Source organism: Phascolarctos cinereus, unplaced genomic scaffold (genome assembly GCF_003287225.1).
Source record: "Phascolarctos cinereus isolate Bilbo 61053 unplaced genomic scaffold, phaCin_HiC Scaffold_4;HRSCAF=312, whole genome shotgun sequence".
Taxonomy (NCBI): domain Eukaryota; kingdom Metazoa; phylum Chordata; class Mammalia; order Diprotodontia; family Phascolarctidae; genus Phascolarctos; species Phascolarctos cinereus.
The window spans coordinates 695,662,046-695,688,335 of NW_027555847.1; the positions used below are offsets into that span (position 1 = coordinate 695,662,046).

General features: G+C 45.4%; 1 protein-coding gene across 1 annotated transcript; it reads left to right on the forward strand.

Moving 5' to 3' along the window:
* Positions 1-8,287: 8,287 nt before the first annotated feature.
* On the forward strand, positions 8,288-22,092 carry RILPL2 (Rab interacting lysosomal protein like 2). Its single transcript, XM_020970274.2, has 4 exons — positions 8,288-8,768; positions 13,335-13,486; positions 18,976-19,089; positions 20,855-22,092. The coding sequence occupies exons 1-4, from the start codon at positions 8,406-8,408 to the stop codon at positions 20,883-20,885; spliced, it is 660 nt and encodes a 219-aa protein (XP_020825933.1). The 5' UTR covers positions 8,288-8,405; the 3' UTR covers positions 20,886-22,092.
* Positions 22,093-26,290: the final 4,198 nt, after the last annotated feature.

Genomic DNA, 26,290 nt, shown 5'->3' on the forward strand with positions numbered 1-26,290 from the left:
TTTGATGACTGATTGAATATGTGGGGTAAGGAAGAGCCAGAGTTAGGAATAAGTGACATTTAAACCCCAGGTGACTTGAACAATGGTAGTACCCTTAATAGAATTAGGGAACTTGAAAGAAGTGTGGGCTTAGGGGTGGGAGGACAATGTAGTGTAGGGGACAGAGTTTTGGACTTGGAGTAAGGAAGACATGAGCTCAAATCCTGCCTTAAACAATGACTAATTTCAGTTTCCTCATCACTAAAAATTGGGATAATAATAGGATCAACCTCAAGGTTGTTTTGAGGATAAAATGAAATATTTGTAAAGGGCTTTGCAGTCCTTAAAGTTGTTGTTATTTTGGACATGTTGAGCTTGAGATTCCGATAGACAGGTGGTGATGTGGGAGTGAAATTCAAGAGAATGGGGCCAGTTATCTAGATGGGAGAATCATCTTCATGGAGCTGCCATTGAAATCTATGAGTGACAGCTGATGAGATCTACAAAAGAAAGAGTGTAGAGAAAGGAGAACCGTGGAGTAACCCAAAGTTAGGGGGCATGATGTGGATAATGATCTAGGAAGGAGACTGAAGTAGTCACACTGTGGGAGGGGGAGGGAGAGAGGGGAGAGAGGGAGGAAGAGAAGGAGAGGGAGAGGGGGAGGGGGACAGGGGGGACAGAGAGAGAGGAGAAGGCAGGAGAGAGAAGAGAAAGGAGATAGAGAGACAGAGAGAAGAGAGATGGAGAGAGACAGAGGAGAGAGAAGACAGGAGATAGAGAAAGGATAGGAGAGAACAAAGGAAGAGAGAGAGGAGAGAAAGAGAGAGGAAAGAGGTGGAAATACAGAGAAGAGAGAAGGAAAGGGGGAGAGAGGAGAGGAGAGAAGAGAGGGAGAGAGGGAGAGGGGGAAGGAGAGGGAGAGAGAGAAAGAGGTATCATAAAAACCTAGAGAGGAGAGAGTATCAAGGAGAGGCTAGTCAAGAAGGATGAGGGATTGAGGGGATTGAGGAAAGGCTGGTCAGATTTGGTCATTAAGAGTAATTTCTTACTTTGCAGAGAGCAGTTTTGGTTGAATGATGAGGTCTAGAAACCATTGGAGTTTGATAAATCAGGACCAGAGGTGTGGTCAAAATATGTGAAATGTACTACCCATCATATTAAAAGGGGAAACAACAAGAATTAAATAGGTTGACGAATGAGTCCTTATTCTGTCACTCAACTGAAGTTTCATTAATCCTAATGATAAAAAAAAATCAGTCTCTGCTGTCAATCTGTCTCCTAAATATCTCCAGCCTCCTTGATTTTTAGAGGATTCAGATTCTAATTTCATAAGACTGTAACTTGACTGAAGGGCAAAACACAAAGATATTTTTTCCAAAATCACACCTCTGAATTTTACTCATATACAGTGTCCCAAACCCATAAAACATAAGTTCCTTGAGGGCAGGGACTATTTTATTTTTATCTTGGTGTCCCTGCCACCTAACACAGTAGGTAGTTAATAAATGCTTGCTAAATTGAATTGAGCTGAACTCACAGAAGAAAGGTTAGAAAATTCTTGTTACAAATGTGCTTTTTTGAATTGGGCACATACTAGCTATGGATATTGGCTTCTTCCTCCATCAGAAAATAATAGAGCTGGACAGGATGGTCCATGGTGTGCTTCGAGCCCTGATCTGTGATTCTACTAATTTAGAGCTGGAAAATGAGGCAGGCAGGAGTTAGGTGACTTGCAAGGGTCGCACAGTAAGTTTCTGTAGCAGGATTTGAACTTCCTGACTCTATGTCTCTCACTCTATTAACTGTGCCATCTAGTTGCACACAAATGTGTGAGGATGGCTGGCTGGCTGGATAGATACAAAAAGCATTTATTAAACAGCTACAATATGTCAGGCACTGTGCTACAGTAGACTAGAGATAAAAATATATAAATGAGTCAGTTCTTGCTATTAGGGATCTTACACTCTAATGAGGAAGCCAGCATCTATAGAGGAATGGCAGCCAGGGAAGGGAGATGTGGTTTGGAGGATGAGTGAGTGAAACCATAGGACAGTCCATTATCATCCCCTTTCCAGAAGCAATGGTAAGTGTTGGTTTGTCTACTGTTCACAGAGCAAGAGGTGGAAAGGGGGTGATGTACAGCAATGATCATTCAGGGCTGATTCAGGTGGATGGGATGAGAAGCATAGTTTTTTAGTGGGCTGGATATAATGAATCAGTTGAGTTTACTCTCAATCACCAATCTTGATCAAAGTCCTAATCAAACAGTCAGCCAGCATTTATTAAGCCCTTGATATATGCTAGGCACTGTGTTAAGAACTGCGAGATGCAAAGGAAAAAAGAAAAAATAATTTCTGTCCTCAAGGAGTTTACATCAAACTCCTCAAGGCAAAGTGCCAAGGTTGAGTAGATTAATTACAATCCCATGGTTTGCATTTCCTTCTCCAGTTCATTTTCCAGGTGAAGAAACTGAGGCAAACAGGGTCACACAGCTAGTAAGTGTCTGAGGCTAGATTCGAACTCAGGTCATCCTAACTCCAGGCCAGTGTGCTAACCACTTAGCCACCAAGTTGCCTCTATTTATTTAATCTAGGAAGGTACTTTTGGGTATTTAAAAAGTGCTAGGTGTTAGGTCCACTGCTCTAAGTCCAGAGCACTGGACTTAAGGCCAGGAAGATCTGAGTGTGAATTCTGCATGAGATACTTGCTAGTTCTTTAACCCTAGGCAAATCACTTAATCTCTCTCAGCCTGTTTTCTCATCTGTAAAAAAGGGAATAATAATAATAGCACCTTGATAGCTAGGTGGCAAAGTGGATAGAGCATTGGCCCTGGAGTCAGGAGGACCTGAGTTCAAATCTGGCCTCAGACACTTGACACTTACTAGCTGTATGACCCAGGCAAGTCACTGAACCCCATTGCCTAACCCCTCCCCCCAAAAAGAGAAAGAAACAACAAACCACTTCAGTATCTTTGCCAAGAAAACCCCAAATGGGATCGTGAAGTTAGACATGACTGAAAACGTCTAAACAAGAACAGAACGTATAACATTTAGAATTTATAAGACATCTACACACATTCTTGCATTTAATCTTGACATCCCTATGAGACAGATTCTACAAGTTATACAGGTCACAGACTTAGGGATGGAAAGGGCCTCAGAGGACTTCTAGTCTAACCCCCTCATTTTGCAGATAGGAAGACTGAGGCCCACAGGATTTAAGTGACTCTCCCAGGGTCAGGAAGGAAATAAGAGCTGTAATTTGAACCTAGATCCTCTGACTTCAAATCCACTTCACATTCCACTGTATTAGGTGTTATTATCTCTATTTTACTGATAAGGAAACTGAGGCATGAGAGGTGGAGAGACTTGCCCCTGGTTACATAACTAGTAGCTGTCACTGGCAGAATCTGTACCCAGGTCTTCCTGACTCTAAGTCTAGAACTCTATCCACTTCACCAGGCAGCTTCCGCACTTAAATAAAGGTCAAAATGACAATGCTTGGTGCATCGTATATGGATTCAGCAACCATTGCCAATAACTCTCAGATGCTTCCTCAGTTTCCTCATCTGTAAAACTGGGGTAATAATTGTACCTACCTCCCAGGGTTGTTGAGAAACCAAAGGAGATAATGTTTGTAAAGCACCTAGCACATAGTAGAAGCTATTTAAATGCTTCTTTCCTTCCAAAAAAAAAAAAAGAGTCCCTATCCCAAAGGACTTTCCATTCTTATGAAGGAGGCACCATGTAAATCAGCAGGGACATACAAGATATGCATAGAGGATAGGGGAGGTCATCTAAGAAGGGAGGCGTGAACAATTCGGGTGTAGCTCCCAGGCAGCTCTATCCACTAGCTCCTCTTTCCATCCTGAAATATGCTGGCATCAGCAGTTCGTGCCTCACCTCCATGCCCAATTTGGGGACTTCAGAATAATGTCATTATCCTAATTTGCTCAAATTAGACTTCAGATTATCCTGTCTTAGCCCGTTGCTGCCTGGTCCCACTGCTGGTCATAACCTTGATTTATTTGCAGCCTGCTTCCATAGGAAAGCATGGTCCACCTTATCTGTCAAATAGGGATGGCTGTCGGTGACACCCAGCCTATCCTTTCATCCTCTAATGCTCAGTGGAGCCCATGATTGATGCTGACATGCTCCAGAGGGGATCTCTGGGCTGTAACTATAAATCAGAGAGTATCAGACCTGGAATCAACACAGCTGGAAGACTGACTTCAGAAGCCACTCTGTGGGTCTGACTCACACCTGAACGAGATCTCCTGTATGTTCTAGGTAAAGAGAAAGGGCCCATACACCCTTGGCCTAAGGCCCTCTCCTAAGAGGGAGGGAACTGGGTGGCTCCCAAGGTAGTGTAAGCCAGCTCTGGTACTTAGGGAAGTTTCCCCTGACATCATGCCTCAGTTTGCCTTTTTGTAATTTCCCCTCCTCGTTCCCAGTTCTCTGCCCTCTGGGATCATGAGGTCATAGAGTTTAGAGCCATCTAATCCAACCCTCTCATTTTACTGTTGAGGAAAGGGAAGCCCACAGACATGCAGGGACTCAACTTTTGTTACATGGATAGGAAATGGCACACACGAAGCCTGTTCTTCTGAACGGCGCTTTCCATTCTGCCATAGATCCAAGCAGAATGTCTCCAGTAGCTTCATACATTTCAAAGGTTTCCACATCTGTTGCCTCTCTGATACTCTCAACAACCTTGTAGTAGCTACTCCAGACATCCTTCATTACCTCAGTTTTACAGATAAGGAAGCAGGGTCCGAGCAATCTTCCCATGCAGGCTGCTAAAGGAGTAATTGGAGATGTAATAGAAGGATTTGGCATTGGGGTAGCTCAGCAGATAGAGTACTGGACTTAGAGTCAGGAAGACCTGAAGTCAAATCCACCCTCAGAAACTTACTGGCTGTGGCATGCTACTAAACAGTCTGCCTCAGTTTTCTCATGAGTAAAATGGGGGAAACTAACAGCACCTACCTTCCAGGGTTGGTGTGAAGATGAATTTGCAAAGCATTCTGAAAACCTTAAAGTGCTATATAAATGCTAACTATGATTGTTAATTATTATTAGATCTGGACTGTGCTCTGCAGGACTGAAGGCTTTCAGCTCTGGAACTCTATCCCCCTGAGCCCAAGCTTCTCTGGTTAGTGAATGTCTCCCTTGTCCTACTGGGGCTAGGGCAGCTCTGGCCAAGCCCCTCATCAGTCCTTCCACGCGAGGCTTGTAGTCCTCTCCAGCTGAAAAAGATGCGTCGATTTCCTTTATGGATAGATGGTAGGTAGATAGAGCATTTGTTAAAAGCTTGCTGTGTGCTAGGCTCCTGAATGAAGGAATAAACTAATGAGTGAATGAAAAAAAGCTTTTATGAAGTGTTTACTTACTATGTGCAAAGCGCTAAGTGTTGGGGATACAAAAAGAAAAGCCAGACAGACAGTCCCTGCTCTCAAGGAGCTCACATTTTGATGGGGGAGGCGACCACATAGAAGGTTTCAGCTTCACATCAGATGGAAAGGTTCCATTAGCCCAGGCATGCAACAGCAAAGCAGATAGTGATGCCTTTTCTTTAATGTCATTTCCACTGACAAAACCAAGTCAGTTATGGTTCTACTCACCATTCCTGTGTCTTTCCAAATTCCAACATCAAACCCTGACATAACTCTGTTTTCGTATTATCTCCCCATTAGAATGTAAGCTTCACCTTGGAGTCAGGAGGACCTGAGTTCAAATCCGGTCTCAGACACATAACACTCACTAGCTGTGTGACTCTGGGCAAGTCACTTAACCCCAATTGCCTCACAAAAAAAAAAAAGAATGTAAGCTTCTTGAGGGCAGGGACTACGTCAATCCCCAGCCCTCAGCATATTGCTTGGCACACAGTAAGCCTTTAATAATTTTTTTTCTTTCATTCATTCTAAAGTTGGAAAAGGCCCTAAAGACTATCTGATCCAACCATCTTCTTCTAAAGATGAGCCTGCCTTGGTTGATCACATTCCCTGACTCATCTAGTCCAAGCCTTGCCCCCCAAAGGATCCCCCCCCGCACATATCAGAGAATCCTGGTCTTCAGTATAGATTGGACTCCATAGCCTGTGAGAGCCCTTATAATTCTGAGATTCTGGGCAACTACTCCACCTAACCAGGCCTCTTGTTTATAAAACCAGGGCTTTAGTCTAGACCAGGGGTTCTTTTTTTTTTTTAATTTATTTTGATTTATCAGCGATCACTTTCCATATGCTTTTGAGTTTGAAATTTTTTCACCCTTCCTCCCCACCACCCTCCACAAGATGGAGCACAATTCGATACAGGCTATATATATATATATATATATATATATATACATATATATATGTACGTTCCTATTAAACCTATTTTCACATTAGTGATGTTGTTGTAAGTAAGAATTAGAACCAATTGGAGGAACCACCAGAAAGAGGAGACAAAACTCAACAGAAGAGAAAAAAAATAGCAAATAGTATGCTTCGATCTGCATTCGAATTCCATAGTTCTTTCTTTGGGTGTGGATAGCATTTTCCATCAGAAGCCCTTTGGAGATGTCTCAGATCCTTGTATTGCTGGGAAGGGTTAAGTCTATCAAAGTCAGTCATTGTACAGCGTGGCTGTTATTGTGTACAACTTTCTCTTGGTTCTGCTCACTTCACTAAGCATCAGACCATACAAGTCTTTCCAGGTTTTTTTGAAGTCAGCCTGTTCATCATTTCTTAGAGCATAATAGTATTCCATTACATTCATATACTAGAACTTGCTCAGCCATTCCTCAACTGATGGGCATCCTCTCATTTTCTAATTCTTTGCTGCCACAGAAAGAGCTGCTATGAATGTTTTTGTACATGTGGGTCCTTTTCCCATTTGTATGATCTCTTTGGGATATAGCCCTAGAAGTGCTATTGCTGGGTCAAAGGGTATTCCATAAGCTTTTGAGTTCTAAATTTTTCTCCCCCTCCCTTCCTACCTCCCTCCCCAAGATGGCTAGCAATCCCAACAGGAGGAACCACCAGAAAGAGGAAACAAAACCCAACAGAAAAAAAATAGCAAATAGTATGCTTCGATCTGCATTCAAACTCTGTGGTTCTTTCTTTGAATGTAGATAGCATTTTCCATCATGAGGCCTTTTGAGATTAGACCAGGGGTTCTTACCCTGGAGCCCACCAACTATCAAGGGACCTAATGATATATTCAAGGGGTCTGTGAACTTGGGTGGGAGAAATACATCTTTATTTTCATTAACCTCTAAACAGAATTTAGCATTTCCTTCAAATAAACACAAAAACATGATTCTGAGAAGGGGCTCATGGGCTTCACCAGGACCAAGGGGCCCAGGACACACAAGAAGACTAAAGGCCTCTCTTCTTGGTGAGCTCTGGACATCTCTCCTTTTGTTTTGCCTTTCTTTGTATGGCCAGGCCTAGTACATGGTAAAGGCTTAAAGTTTTTTCACTCACTGACTCCAGGTCCTCAGATGCTGAGAGGTACCTGTAAGGACTGGCTTCCCATCAGAGAAGGGAGACTAGAAGTCCTGGTCCAGGAGCCCTGGAGGGGAGGGCTGGTAACTAGATCCAGAGATGGAAAGGATCTTAGGGGCCATCTAGCCCAACCCTTCTGTTTGACAGATAAGAAAACTGAGGCCCAGAAACATCCATTGACTTGCTCAGTCACACAGCTGGTGAAAAACAGAACAAAGTCTTCATTTTCCAAATACGGCACATTTTTCCACTGCACCTGGTGTCCTCTGGTGACTCCAGATGGTGAAAATAACCTCTTCTCCCCCGCAGAAACTCAGATCTCTACGCATATTTGGAAATAATAATTCTGCAGCTGATCAGGCCGAGTCTGGCTAGGAAAAAGTTCCGCGTCCTCCTCCACTCCCTCACCATGGGAACCCCGAGGCTGCGTCCTGGTTACTAGGAATAGCTCCTCCCCATTCCCGCCACCCCTACCCCCTACAGAGGGCCGCTGGACTGGCAGGGGCGTCCTCAGCCGGGGTCTCCTTTCCTTTAGGCTTCCAAACACCCGCATCCTCCAGCCTTCCTTTCCAGCTGGGGAGGTGGGGCTGTCGCAGAATCCCCTCCTCCATCTGCTGGGAAACATTCGCAGGTCTCACATCTCGCTAACCCCAGGGCTCAGCCGGCCCGCCTTCCTCTTCTGGTCGATTGCTAGTGTAGCCAATTTAACTTTGCTCAGATCCCCCTCTAGTCCCACCCCTCCGGCCTTCCCTGATTGGTCAATCTTCAGACATCCCACTCCCCGCCCCCCCGTCGTGCATTGTTGCAAGATTCTAAAGTCAGAGGAAGGAAGTTGTGTGTAATTGACTTGGAGGAAGGGGCTGTCACAAGTAGTGTCTCCGGGAAGCCCAGGTCAGTAGGCCCGGAGAACTCGGCGCACCGACAACTGGACAGCCATGGAAAAAATGCCTTCTCCAGGGAAGGAGGAAGGAGAAGAAGGAGAGGAAGAGGAAGAAGAAGAGGAAGGGGCCGGTCCCGAAGGAGCCCTGGGGAAGAACCCATTCCAGCTGACAGCTGAGGATGTCTATGATATCTCCTATGTGGTGGGAAGGGACCTGATGGCCATCGCAGGGGACTCCAGGGACGTGGCCACCAGGGTCACCCAGCTCCAGTTTAAAATCGTGCGTGTCCTGGAGATGCTGGAGGCCCTGGTGAATGATTGCAATGTGACAGTAGAAGAGCTCAGGATGGAGAGGGACAGCCTTAGAAAGGAGGTGGAGGGGCTCAGGAGCGAGGGGCAGCCCCCAAACACGGAGGAGGTATGTATGTACATCCCATTGGATTCTCCTATTTATTTATTGTTTGTTTATTTTGGGGAGGTAATCGGGGTTAAAAGTGACTTGCCCAGGGTCACACAGCTAGTAAGTGTCCGTGGCCGAATTTGAACTCAGGTCTTCCTTGACTCCAGGGTCACTGCTCTGCCACTGTGCCTCCTAGCTGCCCCTGTATTATTGGCTTCAACATGGACTGTGTTTGAGGCACAAGTAGGGGGACTGGCATGGGGATTGGAGACCAGATCAGACGAAGATCTGTTAAGAAGCTGAGTGTGCTTAGCCTGGAGAAAATTAGGGATGGGCAAGTGGGCATAGGGCAGTCTATTAGCATCCCCTTTCCAGAAGCAACTCTGGTATTGATGTAGGCACTGTTCATAGAGCGTAATGTACAGCAAGGATTATGCTTCTTCTGTCTTCTCAAGACCCCCCCACCTTACCCCCCCCACATTCCTTTTACTCCTCTTTGCTCAGCAGGGAGCATCTCCAGGACCCTGACCACATTCAATAGCCCCTACCTAAAGTACAGTGTCCAGAACTGAGTCCAGCAACCCAGAGGTGTTCTGATTGTATGTATGATTGTAGGTCTCAGCCAGCCCTAGCCGGCTTATATCAAGAGACACCAAGGACTTTGAAGGGTATGCACATCTAAGCAGACTTCTAACTAGTCATTTTTGTGTCCAGGGCAGGGAGGCCCAGGCTTCCCTCCAACACTGCTTGGAAGGCCACTGAAGGGCTGGTAGGCAGGGAACAAGCTTATGTAAGCTCTGGTGATTATTCTTTTATTAAAAATGTTATTAGGGCAAGGACCATCTGACTTTTGTGTGTATATCCTCCATACCATGCATAGTGCCTGGCATATAGTGAACACATAAATACTTTTCCATTCATCCACTCATTGCTAATTAGGTGCTAAGCTCAGTTGTTTCCATGAGCTGTAGAACTGCTATTAGCAGCCTCTTGATTTCAGAGCCCTGAGAGAAACCCCTGATTGCCCCACCCTAGTTAAGTCTCTGTGAGGGAAGTCCTGAGACTGGACAGTTTTTCTGGGGAGATCTGTGTTAACTATGTAGCCAGCGTAGTGATGGGGCCCTAAATATCCACTCTCCCAGTTTCCTGTGTGGGCCAAACTGGGCACCCCAATGATGCAGCAGATGAGATACATGTTCTATAATGTGCATCTGAGGCTGCCTGTCAGGCATCTGCAGGAAATGAGGGTCAGAGAGAGCAGCTCTGTTTATCTGAGCTTTCTGGCCAGCTCATTAAAGAGGCCCTCGGTCGTCTTTGCCTAGAAGAGTCTTTGGGTGAAGCCTCTAGTGCCTGCATGGGCAGGCTTGTAACTCCTGAATGTACCTGAGCTAGACAGGTTAGCCCAATGCCAGGCTGCTGGGCAGATTCCCAGAGCTCAGAGCTTGGATTTTTGCTCGCCATCTCTCAAAGTTGAAAGACATTAGACTTATTTCTCAGGCCCAGGGGGAAATGCTTCTCTTGGGGTTAGGGAAAAGGGTGTCAGGCCCTGCACTACATCAGGATTTAGAGTCACAGACCCGCTGAGCTTCCGCAGGTTTGTAAAACATACTACTAATTACGTGGCACCTTGTTAATGTGCTGCCTTGGAGAGGGTCTAAATCCCTCAGAGTTGGAAGGGACCTCAGCAACCACCCATACCTGTTCCAGAATCCTCACTCAAACACACCTGACCAGGGGTCATCCACTCGGAGTCCCTTAAGGAAGGGGGACCCACTTCCTCCCCAACAGACAGCCCATCCCATTTTAGGGGAGCTCCAGTTCTTAGAAAGATTTTTCCTAGCATCAAACCTAAATTCACTATAGCTCCTCTTCCTGCCCTCTGAGGCCAAGCAGAACAAATCTAATCCATTTTACTCAGGATAAACTTTCAGATACTTGCAGGCAGCTATCCGTCCCCCAGAGTAACTCCAGGTCTCCCCCCATTAGAATGTGAGCTCTTAGGATGCTCTCAGAAAACCCTGAAATGTGCTGTGTTCAAAGTGCAATATTGTAAGATGATGAGGCTGTGAATGACTTAGCTGTTCTCTGTAATACAAAGATCCAAGAAAACGAGGGCTGTCCGACTTTTCTATTTGTATCCCCAGTAATTAGCACTGTGCTTTGCTTACAGTAAGTGTTTAAGAAATTCTTCAATCATTCATTCCAAGTTAAACATGTTCAGTCTCTGCAACTGACCAATTCACAAGGATTTATGAAGTGTTTCCTAGGTTCCCCGCACCATGCTGGGTGTTGTGAGTACGTTGGTTCTTTCTCTGGAGGTAGACGGCATTTTCCACCATGAGTCCTTCTTAGTTGTCTTACATCTTTGTATTGCTGAGAGGAGCTAAGTCATTCATAGTTTATCATCACTCAGTGCTGGAGTTATTGTGTCAAGAGGACCTGAGTTCAAATGCAGCCTCAGACATATTACACTTACTAGCTGTATGACCCTGGGCAAGTCACTTAACCCCAATTGCTCACACAAAAAAGTGATGAATAGATGAATGAATGCTTGTTCCTTTCCCTTCATTCCTAACTCTAGTGAATTTGGGTCTTGCCTACGGTCCCGTAAGTCAGGATTTGACTCAGGTCTGCTGAAGCCAACCCTCTTGGCACTATCCCACACTGCCTTCTTGCTTTCCTTGGAAGGTGAAGTTACATTTAAGAGACAATAAGTTAGGGGGCAGCTAGGTGTCGCAGTGGATGGAGTGCTGGCCCTGGATTCAGGAGGACCTGAGTTCAAATCTAGCCTCAAACACATAACACTTACTAACTATGTGACCCTGGGCAAGTCACTTAACCCCCATTGCCCAACCAAAAAAAAAAAAAAAGAGAGAGAGAGACAATAAATTGATCACATGCAGGAGAAAACATAATCATTTAATCATAGCTAACATTTTCATAGCTCCTGAAGATTTACAAAGTGTTTTACATACATGGTCCGATTTGATCTTCCCAACAAGCCTTACTATGTAGCTTAGGATATTCTGTCTTTATTTTTATTGATGTTTCTGTTTTTATATCATTTACCTCTCCCAAAATCACCCTCTGCTAATAGTGTGCTGGTAAATGTTTAACAATCAGCTTTTGTGGGAAAAAATATATGCAGGACACACATTTAAATTTAATCTGTGGGGCAGCTAGGTGGCAAGGTGGATAGAGCACCATCCTGGGAGTCAGGAGGACCTGAGTTCAAATCCAACTTCAGACACATTCTAGTTGTGTGACCTTGGGCAAGTCACTTAACCCTGATTGCCTCCAAAAAGAAAAAAAATTTAATCTCCTTTATTAACATTTTCTCCATCACCTTCTAATTCCAGATAATCCACAAAAACAATAAATCAAGCCCTGATTTATAGCATTTGCCATTTCTGAGGTATAAATGCTTACACTGAAAATTTAACAATCAGCATACCCTTTCCCTCCCAAAGAAGCATCCCTTATAAAGTATCAAAAAGGGGAAAAATTTTTCAGCAAAACTAATATATCAAAAAATTATGACATTATGTTCTGTGTTCTATATTCGTTGTCCCTCCATCTCAACAAAGAAGTGGGGAGAGGAGCCTCCTCATGGCTCTTCTTTGGAGCCAAGCTTGTTCGTTGTCATTTTCCAGCATTCTGTGTCAGTATTATCCCCATTTTATAGATGAGTAAACTGAGACTCCTAGATGTTCCAGAATGCATAGAAAGTATGTCTTGCAACTCCAAGTCTAACAGGCTAGTCACTGTACTTTGCTGCCTCTTTGGACCTTTCCTAGTTCTTAGAGAACGTTTGTGTGGGGAGTCATTAAACTTGTGGATTATTCAGGCTTTACGGACATGGACAAACATTTTTAGAATAAAATTTTTTGACAGATGAAGAAACTGAGGCAAACAAGGTGAAGAGGCTTACCCAGGGTCTCACAGCTGGTAAGCATTTGAGGCGGAATTTGAATTCAGGAATATGAGTCTTCCTGGCTCCCTGCACTCTATGCACTATGGCGCCCCCTAGCAGTCCAACAATTGTTCTTAATCCCATTAGAATGTCATCTCCCTGAAGGCAGGCATTGTTTCATTTCTGTCTTTATATCCCCAGGGCCTAGCTTCTTGGTGACTAATAAATGAGCTCACTAAATGCTTGTAGATTGGTCGATCTACTCTGTCAAATGCAGAGAATGTTTTGCTCTGGTATCAAAGCATAAGCTAAAATAATGCTTTCAAGAGACTTTCACTCTTCATTTCTATAAAGTTTGCAGATTTAGGGCTCCCAGAATCCCTCAAACCACAGAAAGAATGAAAATGTCTTTCAGGCTTTCAGAAAAACAGGATTCCTGTATGCCCTCTCCCTCCTCCCTCTCTCCCCTTCTCCCTGCCCTCTCCCCCCTTCCCTTCTTCCCTTCTCCCTGCCCTCCCCTTCTTCCCCCTCTCCCTCCTCACTGACCTCTCCTCCTCCCCCTTGTCCCCTCCCTCCTTCCCCTCCTCCCCTCCCTCCTCCCCTCTCCTCCCTCCCCCTCGTCCCCCTTCTCCAGTAAGAGGAAGCCAGACCATCTGTTTCTTGTTTCACAGGTGAACCCAGGGACCAACAAAGTTGTAGTGGATCTGACAGACCCCAACCGCCCCCGATTTACGATGCAGGAACTCCGGGACGTGCTGCATGAGAGGAACAAGCTAAAATCCCAGCTGCTGGTGGCTCAGGAAGAGCTCCAGTGCTACAAGAGGTAGGGGCAGTGGAGGGGGGGGGGGGGTCAGGGGCCAAGGCTCTGCCTGTGTCCAGGATTCCCTCTTCGTTCTGGAGTAGGAGCTTCTCCCATACCCTTACACAGAGCTGGAACTAGGGTACTATGACTGGGGCTAAGCCCTAGGGTACCTAAATTTAGAGGGGGTACTGATGGCAGCTTCACTCTTTCAGCAGTATAGAAATAACTATAGCACCTAATTAGCAAAAATTATTAGTTAAAATAGGAAATTGTGAGGTGCTAGCTCTCCCCCTGCCCTCTCCGTGCCCCTCTCTAGCAGTTGTTTCTAAGGTGAGGGCCTCCCTGATTCTGCTCTTCTCTGACTCTACCCCAGAATGAATTGCAGGCACATTTAGTGCCACTAACCACAGACACAAGGATGTCTTAAAATGTTTAGATTTGATCTGCTGAGATCCAGAACTAGTAACAAGCAGTCATTACAAGCATTTATTAAACCCTTACTGTGTGCCAGTCACTGTACTAAGCACTGGATATACAAATGAAAGCAAAAGGGACAGTCCCTGCCCTCAAGGAGCTTACATTCTAGTAGAGGAAAACACCACACAAAAGGGGAGCTGGAAAGCTGGGGAGAAAAGGGAGAGAAGAAGGTCCCCTCGGGAAAATAGGGTATTGAAGTCCAGAAAGTCAGAAGCCCGACTGGGAAGGGAGGCATGGTGGGCCAGCCTGGGCCCTCCCTAGGAAACAGTGAGTGGGAGTGAAGGGGAGGCAGATTCAGTGTCCATGTCAGGAAAACCTTCCTAGTGAAGGAAGTTAGGAAGGAGAATGTATCGCTTGGAGAGGTAATGAGTTTCCCATTACTTGTTGGGGATGGAGTAGAGGGGTTTCCTGTTTAGGTACCGTTATCCCTTCCTTATTGAGACTTTCCCCATTGCTTTTTTCACTGTATCACGGGTCAACATAAGAAATTAAAAGGGAATTTTGGGGGGAGTTTTGTGGAAACTGCAGGTGACACGGGAAGACCAGCAGATGATATAAAGCCGATGGCCAAATACTTACCCAAATTTGACAGTAAGGTACTGTGAACAGCCCATAAAAGAAAAATTTTAAAAAATCAGATTTCTTCTCTGGTAAGAAGAGAGGGCCAAAAGATTTACATGGCTTTTCCAGGTCATGGTGGCACCATGCCCCCAGCCTCCATGATGTGGGAGGGATAACTGTAATTTGGGCCAGATGACCACTGAGGTGCCTTCCAGCTCTGAGGTTCTGTGATTTCTTAAGTACAGTTGAAGTAACAAGACCACAGTTCACCAGTCTGGGGTTCATGTCATCAGAGAGAGAAGCCTGATGGTTATTACAAGTCATGACAGAGAGAGGGCAGTTGATTGACAGCTGTTTTCCTCTGCCAGCTGAGTGAACCCTCAATACAAACGCTGTCAATAAATCTCATGCTGGAAACCAAAAAAATGGAGGGCAGTCAACTGAGGGGTCTTAGAGGTAGGGTGGGAGAGCAGGGCAAGGGGACGTTGTTTTACTGCAGGACAGGCACAGCAGGACTGCCCATTTTCCACTGAATTAGAGGCTCATTTAAAGTCCCTGTGCATGGAGAGGAAAGATCCTGTACCCCTTTTCCTTTGCTTCCAATAGTACCTAAAAGGTAGAGTGGGAGGGGAGCTGCATTTATAGTCAGAGGGCATTGGCTTGAATCCAAACTCTGCGGGAATTGGCTGTGTGACTTTGGACTAGTCAGTAACCCTTCTGGGTCTTTATTTCCTTATCTGTAAATGAAGGGGATTGGACTAGATGATCTTTAAAGTGCCTTTCAGCTTTAAGTCTGTGACCTATGAGTCAATCAACAAACATGTTCGGTCATTTTTCAGTTGTGTCCAATTCCAGTTGTGACCCCATTTGGGGTTTTCTTGGCAAAGATACTGGAGTGGTTTGCCATTTCCTTCTCTAGCTCATTTTGCAGATGAGGAAACTGAGGCAAACAAGGTTAAGTGACTTGCCCAGGGTCACCCAGCTAGTAAGTGTCTGAGGCCAGATTTGAACTCAGGAAGATGCATTTTCCTGACTCTATGCCACCTAGCTGCATTGATTAAGGTACCATGCTAAGTGCTGGGGATACAAAGAAAACCAAAAACCAGTCCCTGCCCTCAAGGAAATACATTCTAATAGGGGTGAAGATGCAGTACCGGGTAGATAAAGACAATCTAAAATAATAATATCTAAAAGTTCGTTAGTGCTTTAAGGTTTTTGATCCTCACAAGCACCCTGGGAGGTGGCTGATAGTATCATCCCCATATTAGAGATGGGGAGACCAAGGCTGGAGACACTTAGGTGCCTGAGCAGGGTCACACAGTTAGTAGGTGTCTGAGGCAGGATTCAAACTCAGGTCTCCCTGACCCTCTGGGCTCCCCCCATCCCCTCTGTCTACCACGCTACCGCCTCGCTGCTTACATAGATGAACGCATTAGCAGCTGGAAGGACTGGGACTGCTAGCGTGCATGGAGGTAGAGCTGAGGAGGAAGAGAGTTCTAGTCCAGTGGGACAGCCGGTGGAGTGTTGTGATCTAGGAACCACAAGGAAGCCAGTTTGACTGGACCCTGGACCATAGAGTTTATGGAGCAGAGTAAGGGTAAAGATAGAAAGTTAGGAAGGGGCCGGGCTATGAGGTTTTAAATGCCAAAAAGTTTATTTTTGATCCTGGAGGTGACAGACAACAATTAGGACTCATTAAAAATGGGGGCATGACATGATGAGATATACACCTTGAAAAAAATGACCATGGCAGCTGAGCGGAAGATGAACTAGAGGCAGGGAGAGGAGTTAGAGGGGTCTGAGCTAGGGCAGTGACTGGGTGAGGGGAAAGGCATTGCAAAGGTAGAAATGATAAGATTGGGCTGTGGATTCAGACATGTAAAGTGAGAGAGAAAGAGGAATTAAGGATAACATTAAGATTTTAGGCCTGTGGGGCAGCTAGGTGGCATAGCGGATAGAGCACTGGCCCTGGAGTCAGGAGGACCTGAGTTCAAATCTGGCCTCAGACCAGATTTGTGTGACCCTGGGCAAGTCACTTAACCCTGATTGCCTCAAAAAAACAAACAAACCCGATTTCACGCCTGGGTGACATGTAGGATGGTGGTACCCTCAACAGTAATGGAAGAGCTTGGAAGGATGAGAGGGTAAGGGCTGGGAAGGGATTAGTTTTTGGGGAAAGAGAATGAATTCTATTTTGGACATGTTGATAACTAACGTGGAAATATGTTTACAGGATTGCACATGTATAGCCTATTTCAGATTGCTTGCTGTCTTAGGGAAGGGGAGAGGAGGAAGGGAGGGATAAAAATTTGGAACTCATAAGCTGTTAAAAATGAGTGTTGAAAACTATGTATGTAATTGGAAAAATAAAATACTATTTACATAACAAAACCCCCATATTAACCAATTTTGTGTTGAGATGTCCAAGAAGCAGTTTTGGGGGTGGGGTGACTGTAACCCAGCAGAGAGACCAGGGCTAGAGCTGGAGCTCTGGGAATCATCTGAGTAGAGATGATAATGGAACCCATGAGAGTTGATGAGATCACCAAAAGAGGAAGCTTAAAGGGAGAAGAGCCCACAGAGCCTCAGGGAACACCCAAGGTCAGACCTAGACAAAACCAGTAAAAGTGTAAGTGAGAAAGAACCAGCCAAAGGCACAGGACGGGTCAGACAGGAGGAAGATGAGGAGGAAGTAGCATCCCATAAACCTAGAGAGGAGAGAGTATCCAGATGGAAATGGTGGTCATCGATGCCAAAGCTACAGAGAGGTCACGGATGATTGAGGATGGAGGAAGGGCCACTCTATTTGGCCATTACCAGATCTTTGGTAACTGGAGAGTGAAGTTTCAGTTGAATGGGTGAGACCATGAGCTGGATGGCAGAGCAGAAGCTTTACAAGGCAAAGCAAGGGATAGGAGAGGAAGCAGAAGCAGAGATTACAGTTGGCTTTCTCAAGGAGTTTAGTTATGAAGGGGAGGAGAGATCAAGTGAATCAAGTAAAGAGCTTTTTAAAGATGGGGGAAACATGGGTATGTGTGTAGGTAGGAGGGAAGGAGCCAGTAGATGGGGAGAGGCTGAAGGTAAGTGAGAAGGGCGTGATAGAGGGCCATTCTGTCAGAGAGGTTATAAGGGGATGAGATCACTTGTGCATGTACAGGGGTTTGCCTTGGTAAGGAGATGGGACACATCTTTACATGAGACAGGGTGAAGGAGGAGACAGTGGAGCAGGCATCTGAGGGATTTGAGATAAGAAAGGGGCCTCAACTGAAATCCTTGACTAACAGGATGGGGGGAAGGGGTGCAAGGTGGGGGCAGTGGAGAAATCGACACAGAGTACTCTTGAAAAATTTGAGAAGAGAGTAGTTTCATCTGGGTCATTGAAGGCTTCAGACCTTCACCTGAGTTGAGCTTTGAAGGGATTAAAAAAAGATCCCGAGGGGCAGCTAGGTGGCACAGTGAATAGAGCACCGGCCCTGAAGTCAGGAGTACTTGAGCTCAAATCCGGCTTCAGACCAAACACTTGACACTTACTAGCTGTGTGACCCTGGCCAAGTCACTTAACCCCAATTGTCTAAAGGAAAAAAAAAAAGATCCCAAAAGATGGAGATGAATGGCCAGACATCCAGAGGTGGGAGATAACATGTCAAGTTTGAAAATCAATTAGTTATTCAAGTTTGTTGTGATACACAGAAATATGTTTGGTAGGAATGGGGCTGTGTCTTCACAGAAGAGCAGGGCCAGGCCAAGCCAGTTACCCATATGATTCAGGCCCCAAATTCTTACCATTTTGGAGACCGAACCCTTGAGGCATGAGAGAGGGACATTAACTTCCTTGTGGCTGTGAGAGAGTGATAAGGCAGGTGGCCAGGCCAGGCCTAAGAGGGCTGCTGCCAGGAACTGGACAAAGCTGAGGAGAGGGTGGAGAGTGTGGAAGGGGAGGAGGAAGAGACAGGAGGAATAATTTCCTCCACACCACCCACATTTTTAAGCTGGGTTTGGTTTGTTGAAGTGAACATTTTTCACAGAAGAGCGTCCTTAGTTCATGATTAGGGGTGGGGCTGGACACTGGGCTTTGCACTGCCTTTGAAGTTGGGTTACTGAGTAATAACTGTTGAGTGTATATGTGTGTGTGGACACACTCGCAAATGCTACATAGGAGACATGGCTTACTGCCTTCACAAATCTATACTCAGTTCAACAAGCATTTATTATTAATAATAATAAGGTATGCAAAGTGCTTTTGATCCTTACAACAACTCTGTGAGATAGGTGTTATTATTATCCCCACTGTACAGATGAGGAAACTGAGGTAGCATAAATGACATGTCCAGAGTCACACCTCTAAGTGTCTGAGGCAGGATTTGAACTCAGGTCTTTCCAACTCTATGTATAATACTCTATCACCCAGCTGCCTCGTTAGAGTTGAGAGACCAAATGAAAAGTCACTCCTTTCTTTTCTCCCCTTCATTTAGTGGGCTCATCCCACTGAATAACAGCCAGCTGGCAAGAAGAGATCCCCAAGCTCTCATGACCAGCCCCTCGAGTTCAAAAGGAGGCAAACAGGAGAAAACCGTCATCAGGAAGCTGTGAGTGCTGCTGAGCCGGGGGGGCACTGTGGGGAAGCAGCGGGGTCCAAGGGCCAACCAGCAGAGAACAGGAAAGCGGCTGGGCCTTTTCCTGCTTGCACAGGGGAGCTTGGCCGGGGCCGTCCACTCTGACAAGGCGCGCTTGGGCCTGGGAGAGCTTTCCTGTTGCTCCAGATTCAGAGCTGAATCTGGGTAACAGATGCTCCCCCATGGGGTGGAGGCTGCTTTTGGGGCTGGCCCTGTGATGCTTCGGGGTGGGAGCCCCCTTCACCAAGCAGATCAGCTGCAGCTTATCTGTAACTTATAGGCTTAGAGAGATGGGAGTGGGGGGCAGTGCTCTGAGTCCTCATGGAGCTGCCCAGGTGGGGCCAAGGAAGGACTCTAATCCAGGTCTCTCTGTTTCATCCACCACACCCCACAGTCTCACTAAAGAAAGACTCATTCCAAAGGGTCAGTTTATCAGCAGTAGGGTGGGAAGGCTTTCTGGGGGGGTCGTCTGGGTTTCTTACACTTTTCTGTTTTCAGTGCACTGTGACCCGTCCCCTCCCCTCCCCCAGACCTTTTAGCTGTTCTTTGAGCACTGCTGACTCCAGGTTGCCCTCATGTGTGGGACCTCTCTCCCTCTTCCCCCTGGCTCCTCCTGGCTCTGCCTGGCTTCCTTCAAGACTCTTACTCAATCCTATCTTGCACAAGAAGCTTTTCCCTTAATGCTAATGCCTTCCTCTGAGCTTGCCTTCCCCTTACACAGACTAGATCCTGGGTGTATGTAGTTATTTTCACATTGTCTCCTCCATTAGAATGTGAGCCCCTTGAGGGCAGGAACTGTGCTTTGACCTTTCTTTGTATGGTCAGCCCTTAGCACAATACTTGAAATAGAGTAGGCATTTATTTAATCAGTGTTTGGTGATTGACTGACCAGTAGGGTTAATAAGACATGTACAGCATCTGGAACATAGTAGGTGCTTAATAAATGCTGTTGATCGATGTATACAAATAAATACTATAAATGTTGTAACATATACATAAAAAGAACATAAAATAGTATGAGTCAGAGGGAGAGAGGGGAACAGAGAAGAAGAGAGAGAGGACAGAGAGAGGAGGGAGAAAGAGAGAAGAGGGAGAGAGGTTGAGGGAGAGAGGGAAAGAGAGAGACAGACAGGAGGGATAAGAGAAGAGGGAGAAGAGAGAGAGAAAGAGGAGAGAGATATGGGGGAGGGGAGAGAGAGGAAAGAAAAGAGAAAAAGAGGTGGAGAAGAGAGAAAGGGTGAGGAAGGGAGAGGGGAGGGAAGCAGGATGAGGGAGAGAGAGGATGGGCACCAGGCAGTGTGGTGTAGTGGATTGAGAGCTGGGGTCAGAGCCACAAGACCTGGGTTCATTTTCTACCTCTGACATCTCCTGGCTCTGGTCCTCCTGAGGAAGTCACCCTCTCTCTTAGTCTAGAAGCTGAGGGTGTCAACCTGCATCAGCAGAGTCTCCTTTTCTGGAGCGTTTCATGTCCCTGACCCTAAGAGAGCAGCTGAGGGAGGGAGCCCTTCAGCTTGGCAGACAGAGTAACCACATTCAGTGTGAAGGACCTGAGGGTAAAGGCCTGGAGAAAAGCCACCTGGACCTCCCCAGTGAAGGAGAGAGGCCTTGGGCTCTTCTCAGGCTAGGGAGCATTTCTGGGAAACCGAGGCAGGGCACACTTGGCTCAGTATTGGGAGGCCCTTCTGCCCAGGCCACCGCTTTAGGCATGGCCGCCCTGACCGCTGCTTTTCTGTCCCAGCTTCTCTTTCAGGTCAGGGAAGCGGACCTGATCCTGAGCCCCAAGGCCTGCGCTGAAGACCTGGAATGCCTTTATTATGCCATGTGTAGATAATCAGATTTACTGACTTATTTTCCCCTAAAAAAATTGAGAAGAAAATATACAATGTTTTTTCCCTCTGCTTAATTTCCCCTTGACTCTCAGTTAAGAGAGACGAGGTGGGAAGAAAGAACACTGGATTTTGAGTCAGAGGACCTGGGTTTGAACTTTACCTTTGTGACTGAGGGCAAGGCAGTTCCCTCCCCGGGACCTCAGTTTCTCCAGCTGTAGGGTGAGGGACTTAGGCTAAGTGATCCCTGTGGTCCCTTTCCACTTTAAAGTCCTAAAAGCCCATCTGTCATCAGACTCTGGAGGCCCCACACCCAGAAGGGTGGTCAGAGCAGTTAAAATTGAACCAGTGGGCAGCTTAGAATGATGGAACAAGATTTAACTCTGGAATTAGAAACCTGGATTCCGATCCCGCCTTGTGGAGTCCGAGGAGCTGGGTTGAAACCCCACCCTCGGAGGCTTCGACCCTGCTTGACCTTCGGTGGGCCACTTACCTTTCTTACACCTCAGTTTCCTCACCCATCAAATGATGGGCCTATACCCCTGGACCTGTTTTGTCTCTAGAGATGTGCTGATGTGCTGTTGATAGGTTTTTGGGTGCTCTGACCAAGTCTTCAGGGGTTCCATTGGGATAGAGAGTGACTCAATGACATCACCCCAGAATTGACTGTTTGCTTCCACTTTTAATGTAGAAGTGAATTAAGATCAACAGATTCTTTTTAAACTCCTAGAGTGTGCAGAGGCCAATGGTAGGCATTAGGGAAAAGAAAAACTACAAAAGACAATGGGCTGTGCTCTCATGGTGCCAGCAGTGAAAATTGTCACCTAAAAGGAGAAGAGGAAAAGGCCATATGAAAAGTTTATATAAATGTCCTCTGCATTTCACCAGTTGTAACCTCATAGGACTTCAGGCTGGAAGGAACCACAGAAGTCATCTTGTCCAACCCACTGATTTTTACAGATGAGGAGACTGAAGCCCAAAATGTTGTTACACAGGCAGTAAGTGTTAGAGCAAGGATTTGAACCCAGTACCTTGGACTTGAGAATCGGTGCTCTTTTCCTCTTCACCACCATGGTATTGACTGCTCTAATAACTTTCTTTGTAAGGTTTTGTACTGAGACAAATAAAATGACTTTTCTACCTTCTGTAACTCATTTTAAAGGTGGCATTTGTTCAGAGGGTGGAAAGAGGGCGCATAAGTGAGTATGGTAGCCTGTATGTCCAGCGGCATCAGGAGGGAGGGCCTCCCCTATGTGACACCCACGTCCCGTGCAGATAGCTCTTATCCAGGCCTGATACAATTCTACCACAATTCTCCTAACCTTGTTGCTCAGTCACGACTTGAGCCCGTGGACTGTAATGTCCATGGAGTTTCTTAAGCAAAGATCCTGGAGTGCTTTGCCATTTCCTCCTCCACTGGCAAGCAGAGATTAAATGACTTGCCCAAGGTCACACAACCAGGTCTTCCTGACCAGCACTCCATCCACTGAGCCACCTAGCTAGCCCACCTCACCTTAGCTGTGTCCTAATCTCCTTAATGAGACTGAAAAAGAGGTCCTCTCGTCTATGAAGGGTGGGAGGAGTCCCTCTCGGAGATAAAAGACCACCGCTCAGATCACACCTCTCTTCTGTACTAGCTGTGGGGCCCCGGGCAAGCTGGTGAATCTCTCAAATCGGCATAACCATACTTGTATATAACTACCTCACCAGAAGAGTTGTAAGTGCTCTGAAAATGATACTGTGGAAATGAGATGTTACTATTACCAAGAAATCCTCACAAAGGGGGGCTTTTTTTTTCTTTTTTATATTTTGCTCCAGAATCCTGAGGGCCTACCCAGGCAGGGCTTGTGTCCCCTCCTCCTGTCCCCGTATGTATTATACAAGTCTCATTTTAATGGGCAGAGAGTATGTTTAGTAGTATTTTTTTTTCTTACTGAAGTCTCTCTCTGGTGATGATGCCTCACTGTGGCATGGTGATGACCTTGTGTTCATCAGAGGCTATGCCAGGCCCTGCCAAGCCTCGTGTGCAGGCCTGATGGTGGACTGACTGTGTACTTGCCCGTCTGGGTGGCCTTCTCATCCTGAGCCTTCCAACCCCGGAGTGTCCCTTCACAATGCTGACCACCCACCTCTGTGATTTGTGAGTTCCCTCCAGGGTCACTATTTTGGTGATGGGGCCTGGGGAGGCTGAGTGGTATCCACCTTCCTGGTTGATACCTTCTCCACCTCTTCCCCTCCCCCACCCCTTTCAGCTCCCTTGTCTATCTCCTGTCTTCCCCACTAAAATGGAAGCTTCCTGAAGGCAGGGGGTATCTATATTTCTAGCTGTATCTGTATCCCAGCACTTAGCACAGAGGAGCTTACCAAATGCCTGCCAAATTGTCTTGAAGACTAGCTTAGCTGAAGTCTGAGAGGGTCATCCCCTGGGCAGACCATAGCATGGTCAATTTGTAAACTTTTGAGTACTGACTGTTGCTGAGATTCTGAACCTGGGGAGTCTGTGAGCTTGTTTTGAAAAGTATTTCAATCATTGTATTTCAATATAATTGGTTTCCTTTGAACCGTGAATTTTATTTTATGAACTGAAAAACACTTTCCTGAGAATAAGCTCCTGAGCCTTCCCTCAAAAGTATGCTGGAAATCACCATGCTGGTCCTAACCTCTTGAATCCATCCATAATTTTGTCCCCCAGTGCTGAGATGGCTTCTTCCATTTATACAAATTTCTCTTTGATTGATTCTAGCATGTATACAAGCCATGTTCCTATTTAGTTCTGACTGATTTGATTCAAGTGTTCTCCCCAGTCAACATACTAGAGCCAACCCCATCCTGACAGACGAAAGAGATGTCCTTGGAGAATGCTGGGAAGTAAGAATTGATATAGCGATACGAGGAGAAACAGGAGAACAATTTATGTCAGGACAACAACATTGCAATACAAGAAAAACAACTCTGAAAGTCTTGGGGACTCTGATCGAAGGAAGAGGTCCATGAGGAAGCATTTGCACCCGTCTTCTCATGCCGTTCTTAGAGGGCCATGCCATGCTTTTATAGCCTTCCTCTGTCGTCTGCCCTTGATTCCATATTCTATTAAAAAAACCCCTATAAGTTATTATCTTCTTTTTAAAAAAATCTCATTTGGTTGGTGAATTCTCTTTAAAATTCACCTCAATCTCTTTAGAAAATCTCCCCCCACTTCTCTTTATCAGAATTTGTTTTCTTCTTTTTGTTTTGAGCATTTCATTCTTGCATGCTTCCTCTTCTGTCAGGGCTGACTTCCCTTATACCATTTTAGTCCATAGGATCCTATCTATGTTTTCTCTCAATCTTCTGAAATCTGCTCTCCCCAGATTTAGATTGTGTGTCAGACTATTCTGGACTTTCCTTTCTTCTATTGTAGATGGTGATCATTTCCCCACAAGTTCCCCTAATTTCTACCCAGTGCCTCCTGTTCATGAGAATCTTGTTCAGCATTCTACTCCCTCCCAACCTGATTGTCCCCATTTCATTCGGTTACCCTCAAGGTAATTAATTCAGTAGAGATGATCTCACCCCACAAAGGTGATTCTAGAGCATTCTGTTAATTATTTCATTAGTGGGGGCAGCCAGGTGGAGCAGTGGATAGAGCACCGGCCCTGGAGTCAGGAGGACCTGAGTTCAAATCCGCCCTCAGACATATAACCCTCATTAGCTGTGTGACTCTGGACAAGTCACTTAACCCTGACTGCCTCACCAAAAAAAAAAAATCTTTAGGGTTAGGAATGACTGATTGGATTGATTGAATCCAGCACCCTTCCTCCCCACCCTCATCTTCCTCCCTATGTCCCACCTAAGGGGACACACACATTTCCCACTAGTATACATGCAATATCCAAAAAGCTAGGGGAAATCTCTAGCATGTCAGGTAGCTCCCAATGAAGATTTACAAGAGGACATGTAGAAGAGGTGGACAGGTGCAAGGTACAGAGGATAAGAAGGCAGGGAGGAGTTGCAATTTGAGTCATTAGAAGCTGTACCCACACCAGGGAGCTGAATGAAGGAATAAAAAAAGCATTTATTAAGTACTTCTTCTGTACTAAGCACTGTGCTAAGCACTGAGGATACAAATACATCATCAAGACAAAACCCCTACCCTCAAGGAGTTTCTATTCTAATAATGTTCTAATATTATATTCTAATAATAGGAGACAACACATCTAAGTGGCCAAGAAAGCCTGTTTTGGTTTAAGAGGCATGATGAATGGATCTACAGAGCAATGGGTTGACAGATCCTTTACAGAAACAATAGCAGACCTGGACAAATCCAACAGAAGTATAAGTAAGAATGAAGTTAAGACTCTAGAGAAGTTAGACAGACCTCTGGCCACTAGGGAATGGGGATCAACAGGAATACACCTAGTTCTTGGTCTTGCATCATACCTTTAAAAGATTGATCGCGTGCTAGAGCAGACAGAATTCACAAAAATGCAGAAGAGCATAAATACCAAACACATTCTTTCCTGAACACGACGCAATAAAAATCATAATCAATAAGAGGAATTTGAAGAAGGGACTCAGCCCCAAGTGGAGACGAAATATTAGAATCTTTAAAAAAAATGTATAGGTCAAAGAACCAGTTATATCAACAATAATTTAATTAGAGAAAATGACAATTAAGACACAACATATGAAAACTCTTGGGATGCAAAGCAGTCCTTAGTAGAAAATTTTTATCTGTAAACACTTTCATCAACAGAAGCTATTCCCAAAGCAAGTAGTAGAAAATGGAGGGAGGGGAGGGGAAGGGAGGGGATAGGGGAAGGTACTATGTGTGGACAGCAAGATGTCAAACCCAGATGGCTGAAAGGGATGTGTAAATGGCTTGGCTCCTAATGGCTCCTAATTTACAAAGTCATTACGTACATTCTTAAATGAACAATGAAAAAACCCCTCGTAACAAATATCCATAGTTCATCAAAACAAACCCCCAAATCGGCCATAGCCAAAAACACGTGACTTCATTCTACATTTTAGGTTCATCATTGCAGTGGGTGAGTGGCGTGACCAATGTACAATCCTCAGGACTCTGGTTGCACTAATGGCACTAATCAAAGTTCTAAAGTCTTTCAAAGTTGTTCCCATCTGCACGTTTATGAAAGTCTTCTCATATTTATTTGTATTTTTTCATTTCTTATAGCTTTCATGTATCATAATCTGCTGAATTATTCCATAGTTACTGAGAATGTCATACTCCAGCTTAAAAAACTTGGACACTTTCCTGTTTTCTCTAAGATAAAATACAAACATCTCAGGCTGGCAGTCAACCTCATACAATCTAGCTTCTACCTGCCTTTTCAGAATTCTTTTCC